At 52.1% G+C, this 8504-nt stretch overlaps 1 protein-coding gene across 18 annotated transcripts in view; it reads right to left on the reverse strand.

Moving 5' to 3' along the window:
* Positions 1 to 367: 367 nt before the first annotated feature.
* SPIDR (scaffold protein involved in DNA repair) overlaps positions 368 to 8504 on the reverse strand; it is a 285103-nt gene continuing 276966 nt past the window's right edge. For 10 of the 18 annotated variants that reach the window (XM_036338725.1, XM_036338728.1, XM_036338732.1 and 7 more), the window contains 4 exons: positions 7124 to 7217; positions 6022 to 6142; positions 5679 to 5732; positions 368 to 971 (listed from right to left, as the gene is read on the reverse strand). In XM_036338725.1, coding sequence (XP_036194618.1) covers positions 810 to 971; positions 5679 to 5732; positions 6022 to 6142; positions 7124 to 7217 — 431 coding nt within the window. In that variant the 3' untranslated portion in view covers positions 368 to 809. Of the gene's footprint in view, positions 972 to 1164; positions 3215 to 5678; positions 5771 to 6021; positions 6643 to 7123; positions 7218 to 8504 lie in introns of those variants that run through there. The other 8 variants (XM_036338729.1, XM_036338731.1, XM_036338726.1 and 5 more) reach the window with 8 other exon arrangements.

The raw sequence follows: 8504 nt of genomic DNA on the forward strand, positions 1-8504 counted from the left end.
CCCCCAGTGAACGCGGGCACTAGGCACCCTTTCTTTATGTCGGGCACTGCGTCTATATTATGTAATTAATGATGGCCCGTCATGACTATATCGTTATAAGGGAGAAAACAGGACCTTTAGTGTCCACAGCTAATAAATTCATGGTGTTAATTTAAATCTCTCCCAACAACGCAGTGTTAACAGCCCACCCCTCTTCAGTCTGATCTTGGCTATGGAGTGAGCTAACTACACTCTGTTCAGTGTCCCTATAATCACACTCGTTAACTCATTCACACTTGGTGGACATTTTTGTACCTCTGATAAAGTTCTCTAAACTATTTCCCCCAAATACTGAAAGGCAAACAAAAACCCTTGAAGTGCAAAATGCTTAGATTGGACATTTATTGGAGCAGAACAGTAATATAACAATATAGGACAAAGGGTTAAACTTTGCAGTGTATGCTTTGGGGCAATGGTAAAACAAAAACTACAAGAAAAACGTGTTGAATCAGGGTAAAATGTAAAAACTTTAAAATTGCAATTGAACAGTTTCTCCTGCTACATTAATACTATTGCTTAAGGTAAATAAATACAAAACGAAGACCTCAAGCTTACATAAGCTTTATTAACAGTTATGTCCCTAAATTTGCAGGAAGGTAATAAAAATACATAGAAAAAAAGTATTTTGATTTATAGTTTACAAAACCATTTTACTGTCATGTGCCCCAGAAAAATTGTCAGTTCCATTTCAAGATCATAAAATACATTCACTTTGCCCATAGTTAACAGCTACCAAACCACCAGCAGCACCCTGGCAGCCACACCGGCCTTCACAGACGCCCAGGAGAACCAGTGGTGCCTGAAGAGGCCCTTTCTCCCAGAAGCTCGATCTCCTCCAATCCCAGGCAGCTGGTCGGGTGGGTGGTTATGGACTGGACAAAACAATTTAGCCACCCCACCTCCTTTCCGATGACGCTGTTCACTTCATAACCCTGCAGGGATAAAAGGCATGCTGGTTACAGCAAATAGCCCTGCATGTTTTGCTCCCAACAACACAGAACACGACTTCAAATAGTTGAGAACATTGGTAAGAAAGAAAAAAGAAAAAAAGGGCTGTGATTTATTATGGCAAGTGAAGGAACGAATTTTCTTCTGAAAACAGAACTGTGTTTTTACACAAGAGCATTTAAAATGTTACTGATGTTTGTTCGTGGATGCAACGATGAGCCTCTCCCGGCTGGCTGCCCTGGGAGAGGAGCGGAGGACGTGCACGGGGACGAGCCCTGTTTATTAGCTGCGAACGCTGGGGCTGGGCGCGCATCGTGCTTGCAGCTGCCTCCCACTTCCTTTGGGACACTTCCCCAAACTAGCAACACTTCTGGTCAAAGGATTCTCTGGTATTTTGCCCCTAAACTTCCCTCTTCAATGGGATACTATTTCTTCTAGACTCACACTGCGTGTTGTAAGAAGCTTTTTATTCACGTTCTGATGAATATCTCGGTGGTCAGTTCATCTTGGCCAGCTTTCATCTCTTGATGAAAACACAGACTAGGAAGGTGTGGTATGCTCTCATTAGTCTCTCCAGATCAAGCATGTCAAACTCAGAGGCTACCACGGGCCAAACAAACGAGGCATGCGGCCTGCGAGTTTAATATGCTTGCTCTAGATCAAACCTCAGAACATTTCTCTCTGAGGCCGAGGTGGGCTAAATACATGGGATACACTTGACAGATCCCTACAATGGCTTTGCTCAGCATGTCTTACAAAGTAGGCACATGTCTGTGCTTCTCGGTGCCCTCCCATCGAAGGTGAGCGTCACTGCCCTCACCGGGTCTAAGCTGGGCTCAGGGACGCTTTTCTGGAACAGAGCGGTGGACAGGGCACTGAGTTCGTCCCAAGCGTGGCCAGGAAAGGCGCCCGGCGCTCTCTGCCGGCCTCTCTGGGGACCCAGACACGTGCTGTGTGGGTGTCTGGCCGGAGCCCGGGCAGGTCCCAGCCAATTGGAGCACAAAAGCCAGGGGGGACCGAAGGCCTTCTGGGGCTCCAGCCCAGCCTCTGGCCACCAGCTGACGCCCACTGGAGCGAGATGAGCTGTCCCGGCAGAACCCCGTCCTGCCCACAGGCCACTGAGCTGTGAGATGGTTTGTTGTGAAGCAGGAAATATCAGGATCAGTCTGGGTGTGATCCCTTCCTTCTGCTAGGAGGCGGGCATGGTGGCAATGCCTAACATACTAGTGCGATCTGTAAAGAGTTTTCATTGCTCAGTAAAAGTTCGTGTAAGGTCAACAGAGTGGTCGAATGGAGTGACGGGAGGGAGAGCTGCTGGGAAGTGACGGAGCTAAAATATCTGACACCAATGGCGGCAAAGGTCTGCCTGCACTTGGGATCCTATGTGACACAGACGTCAACTTTAAGCCCATCCCCGGTCACTCACTGAGGGCCACTGCGAGGCCACGAAGGGCCTGCCACCGCGATGGCAGTGACCGGAGCTGCCAGGTTGCCAGTCCGGACAGCGCGCACAGGGTGTGCAGAGGCCGCCACCACCCCGGGCTGGGCAGGGAGACGACAGCAGCCATTTCTCTGTTGGCCATTTAATCGCCTTGCATGCTGTGTGTGTGTGACACAGACGCCCAGGCATTCCTCCACTTTTACTTGGGGTGAAAGTACGGAATTCTGACTTGAAAAAAGTCAGCAAAAAATCACTTTAAAAAATGTCAGGTTTGGCAGCTACCGTCTTCAATAACAACTATAATTTATAAACAAAGATTAAATTACACATACTTTATATTTGCTGGCAATTAATACAGGTAGGTAAAAATCACACACACCAACAAATGCATCTGTACTCCCATATAAATGTATATGTGCGAATGTGTAAAATGTGTCTCTGTTTTTAAAAGGTACCATATATTTTTCCTTTAACTTTTCTTTTTCTGAAAGCTAAGGAAACGAAGTCCGAGTTTCATGTCACTGCAGTGTTACAGTGAATGCACCGACATGTACAGGGACAGCAACCCCATTGCTCTCACTCCTGTAGCTGGACCCCATTAAAGCGAAGGCAGAACACGTACACTCACGTATCCTACCCAGAGGCAGTGCCTTCATTCCAGGGCATGGAGTTATGGTTCCATAGAAAGTCCTATGTGATTCTCTGGATTTTGGCAAATGTGCATTCACACAGAAAACAGATAGAATCCAGACTGGAAAACGCATGGCTGATGTCTACACGTAAGTCCTTTTTAAAAAAAAAAAAAAAAAATTAAATAAAAAAATCCTCACCTGAGGATATGTTTATTGATTTTTAGAGAGATAGGAAGAGGGAGAGAGAAGGAGGGAGGGAAAAGAGGGGATGGGGGGAGAGAGAGATGGACCTGTTGCCTCCCATAAGCCCCCTGACTAGGGATCAAACCTGCAAGCTAGGTGTGTGCCTTGACCAGGAATCAGATGCTCCAACCACCAGAGCCACACCAGCCAGGCACACACACAGTCCTTTTTATCACCCTCCTCCAGCTGTTTTCCGGGTCAGATGTAAAGCACTGATCCCCCTGTGAGTAGCGCTGGGGGTAGGGGCGAGTTCACTGAAATGCCCCTCAGGCTTGGCATTTGCCTTATTTCCTGGTGTCAGCTCTGAGAGTACCTGCAACGTTGGCACCTGAAGCTATCACAACCGGCGCCCCTCATCCAATGCACACACTCTAGCACACACATGTACACGAGCACTCACAGCTGTACGAGACAAACACATGAACACTCAAGTACACACACATGCTCTTTTGAGCTCTTTCAGGATTTTACATGAGAGAGCACTGCCACTGCGGAGTTTGATGTGGGGGAGGCGCCATCAGAAGGAAACCAATGGAGAAGAGCATTCCCACAGGCCTCCCCTGTCCCCGCTCCTATGGAGAGTGGCCGTCCATCCCTGGAGGCCACCCGGAGGAGGCAGGCCACTGGGTGGGGAGCCGCAGGACCGAGTGGGAGGCAGGCCTCGCGGAGGCCGCCTGGAGAATGCAGGCGAACCTGGGCCTGTCTGGGTGGAACAGCAGGTGAGTTGTGCAGCACTCCCAAGTGCTGCTGGGTTGGTTTGTTTAGGTTGTGGGTTTGGTTCATTTTCCTATGTGTCCTTCTTAAGCAGGAGTGTTACCAACACTTCCCCCAACACTCTCCACTTCCCTGATAACCCAGCTCTGTTCTCTTTAGCGCCCACTGAAAGCCCCGCCTTAGAAACCTCCCATCCCGGCTGTACCCAGGACCACGCCCTTCCCTCTTCCCCTCTTCTCTCCCCCAAGCACCCAAAGATGAGGCAACGAGGTGCTGCTAACTCATCACCCATTAAACACACAGACTTCACTAAGAACAGACACACAGATGAGCCCATTTCCCCGACCCCACTCCCCAGTCTGGGCTGGCGACTGCCTCTCTGCACCCGACAAAACAGTGGCTGTGAGCCCTGCAACCCTTTGCTTCCCTTGCAGTCAAGTGTGGAGCCTGCCCCCTGGGTGGTTAGGGAGATGAAACAGGCAACGTGAGAAAAGCAACAGCCGTTCCTGGGCCACTGTAATTACTTACTTACACTCTACTTTGAAAGGACCAGGGAATACTTGTTTATAAGCCCTCCTGCAGCCTGGTCTAAACACCAACCCCTATTGGCACTGCAACCCCTTGTTTAGCACAGGGGTAAGGGGGGAGTGAGGGGGTGTCATTGAGTTGTTTTAAAGAGACAGGCCCAGACTGGTGGGCTTATGCTGGGGAGGGAGCCAGAAACCCTTGTATAGCTCCACAGGCGACTCTACCCTGAAATCCGCACGGGAACCGTAGTCAGACCAGTGATTCTTTAAGGTTCTGTTCGGGACTGATCCACATTCCAACGTAATCCAAACTCAGAGTTTAGATGCGAGAACGTGACGCTGCTCCGCCTCCTGGTGCTGCTCGCCACTCGAGGACAGGAGGCTGGGCACCAGGTGGCGGGCCGAGGGCAGCCTCCACGGGATGGACCAAATCAGCCTGATTCGGCTGGAATCAGAGCTGGAGTTGGGCCGGGAGAGCCCGTCAGGAAGTTCTGTACTATCAGTCTCCTGGCCCCGTAACCTCCTGAGCTGGCCGTCTGCCCCTCGATGTGGACCCCGGCCCCGGCCAGGGGCCTGTGCCTGGCACCACTCAGTGGTCAGCCCGGTGCCCTCCTCTGGGCTCAGCAACTCCCTGGCCACTGCGGTGCTTGTCATGGCCGCGGCCAGAGGCGGCGCCTCCAGGACAGCCTCCTTGTGTGAGGCCGCTCTCAGAAGAGAACTCTTGGCCCCAAGGTATGTTCAGGTGGTGGTTTTCTCGGAGGAGCAGTACTTCGCTGTCACACTGTAGTGACTCTCAGAACTAATAAATACTCAAACGGGACACAAAGGTGTGTATCTCAGTCAATCCTGTTCTCTTAATGTGAAACCACGGCAGCGGGACTTGAAATCTCAATCCTGTTCTACTATCATCCCAGGCCTGGGGGTCAGATTCACGACTCTACTGTAAGGCTGAGCAGGAATAACCCCGATCCCAGAAAGGAAAGACGTGTTAGCAGACGGGGCATCTGCCGGTGATGAGAGCAGTCTCGCACTCAGCACGTGCAGGCGTGCTGCGGGGCCGCCGGAGCGGGAAGCACATGGCATGGGGTCTGTATCGGGGGGAGATCTGCTAGCTGGGGGCTTCAGGGCACTTACCCCGTCCTCACCGGCGGCGAACCTCAGGATCGAGGCGATACTGCTCTGCATCAGCTGCAACGACAGTCACATGGCTGGGTTAGGGCTCCCGGCTGCGAGAGCGCTGGTGCTGACACTCACGCCTGGAGACGAACATGTTAAGACAGGAACCACTGCCTCCTCTTAGTAGCTCCGATCTCAAAGCCTTAAGTCAAACGTGGCTTGTCAGGCCACAGACATGGAAAGACTGCGTTCCTGAGGGTGAGTCCTTCGCCTTTTCCCAGGGAAAGAGCAATGGGTGCGAGTCTGCCCCAGGCCGGGAGCCAGAGCAGCTCCGCGGGGGACGGAGGGCACACGCTCCTACCTTGACCCTCACTGTGCACTGGGGCCGCGCGGGGCAGGCCAGGAAGACCTGGAGGTGCCGTCGGAGGCCAGGAGAGGTGACCACGCGGGAGCAGTCTGCACAGGAAAAGGCGCCTCTGTCGCTGGGAAGCACACAGGGAAGACAGGGCCAGAACACAAGCAGATGAGCGTCTAGCAGTGGACAGACATTTTCCTGGACACGAATGAGTGCTGAGATAGCAGGGGATTTACTTTCCAAAACCAAGTTCCTGAAATAGGCCGCAGCAGCCGGGCTCGGCCTGTGCTGAGGGACAAAGGTCAGCTTCCCCCTCTGGCTGATGCGTGTGGGCATGAACCGGCAGGGCACTCAGCAGGACGCCTCATCCAGCTGATCCAGCTGAGCATGAGGACAGCAAACATCCCGCCAGCAAAGGGAAGCCCTGTGCCCGGCGAGAGGCAGGCAGGCCTCCTCTCCGCTGGACGGGACACCTGCTTTCAGTCGTCAGCATCTACGCGCCTTCCTGCTGCCAAGTCCACCTGTGGTTCCCACTCTGCTCGTCTCTTAGGCACGATCCAGCAACCACTCGTTCACACATGATGCCATCCAGCCAGGAGGTGCCAAGGAGACATCTGCCCTGGGCTTCTTACGAAGCAGGAAAGTAAGGAGCCCCTTTCTATCTGTCATGTGACAAGTCCACGTGGGAGGCCAGAGAACTGACTGGAGAAAGACCCTCCCGAGGGCGGTGGAGCGGGTGCTGGGCCCCTGTCCCCTGGTCTCTGGGAAGCCTGTGCCCCACGGAGGACAAGGTGCCAGTCACCAGGTTAGTCTTCTTTATTCATGTGAACCCTGGCTTTCGCTTTTCCCCTAATAACAAAACAACTGAGGACAAACCTGGCTTCTCTTTTACAAGATAACGAGCTGCAGGAACATGGAGAAAACCCCCATGTGAGGAGAAGACCGTGTCTGCAGCCTGTGCCTTGCAGCGCAGCAGACGGGCTTTGCTGCGGAGCTCCTGCCCAGCCTGGGCCCTGGCGGGGGAGCTGCCCAGGGCAGGGAGGCAGGAGGGGTCCTGGGACTGGGCTGCCGCCCCTCGGGGTCTTTCAGGCAGGTAGCTGCCCCTTACCTGTCTTCTGGGCTCTGTTCCAATCTCTGGCTGCCACACCGGTCACACACAGGCCAGGAGAAGGCCGTGCTCTCGTCCACAGCGACCACAGTGCCTAGGCCGAGGGAGAGCAGGGCCAGCTCAGGGTCTGCCCTCCAGCCTCTCTGTGCTCCTCAGGACGCAGAGGGTAACCAAGGGCCTCAGATTTTTCTCTCACTTGTGAGTTTATATAAATGTCCCTGAGATTTTTATAATGTCCGTGTATCGGACAGCATTATAACAGTAAAAGGTAAGTTTTAAAACCTGCCCACATTACTACCTAACCAAGTGTTTTCATTTGTGCCCGATCTCTCTAGTCTTTCTCCAGATGCACACGTGTTGGAGTCATTACAAGCACATCATCAGTGCCATGTTCCATCCTCCTTTTAGGCGGCTAAGTAACTATTGAGAATTGTTTTATCTGTCTTACTGATACCCCATCTGGGTGATGTGTCATAGTTCCCCCAACCATTCTCCAAATTGGACATCTGGGTCTCCGAATTCCTTTGGCGGTTAAGGAGTGGGTGTCTTCCTGCTGAGGCCCTTTCTGTGCCGAGACCCCTTCCCTAGGATGGATTCCGAGAAGCAGAGCTACTGTGAGCAGCAGCGATAGAAGGTGCTTCCCACAAGGTCTCTGACCCCGTCCCCTCCCCTCGCAGAGCGCGGTCTCATGGCACTGAGTGTGAAAACCACTTTAAGTGTTTGCCTCCTGAACAGCACAACGGAATTCCTTATCTTGGTTTCCACTTCTCTGATAAGGAAAGATAAATATTCTATGGGTTTGTTAGTGTCTCTTATTCAGTGATTTCTCTGGTTTCCTATTTCTTTTTACTCCCACATTTGTGATTTATTTTTTTCAACAAACATGTATACAATGCTCTTTAGTGTGGGATACATGTGTAGCACTAAAAACATAAAGATGAATGCTGCAATCCAGATAAACAAATAATGAGTAAAAATACCACGAAATATGGGAGAAAATGTTTGCAAAGGACATATCTGATAAAAGACTAATATCCACAATCTATAATAATAAAAGCATAATATGCAAATCGACTGAATAGTCAAACAGCAGAATGACTGTCCGGGACCACGCTATGACACCCATTGGCGCCAGGCCAGCCAAGGCGGGTGTAATGTGATGTGATTAGTCGGGGGCTCGGCCATCACCCCATGATTGCCCCACAGAGGGAGGCCCAGGTCACTGGCTGGCATGCTGATAAATTTGGGGGGCTCCACGATCACCCCAAAGAGGGAGGACCAGGCTACCCTGCGGCAGTGCTGTGGCAGGTGTGTGGGGCCTCCCTCTGCAGGGGTGATCCACCGCGAGGCTCCCGGACTGTGAGAGGGCACAGGCCGGGCT

The sequence above is a fragment of the Myotis myotis genome, unplaced genomic scaffold, assembly GCF_014108235.1.
Source record: "Myotis myotis isolate mMyoMyo1 unplaced genomic scaffold, mMyoMyo1.p scaffold_m19_p_16, whole genome shotgun sequence".
NCBI classification, from domain to species: Eukaryota; Metazoa; Chordata; class Mammalia; order Chiroptera; family Vespertilionidae; genus Myotis; species Myotis myotis.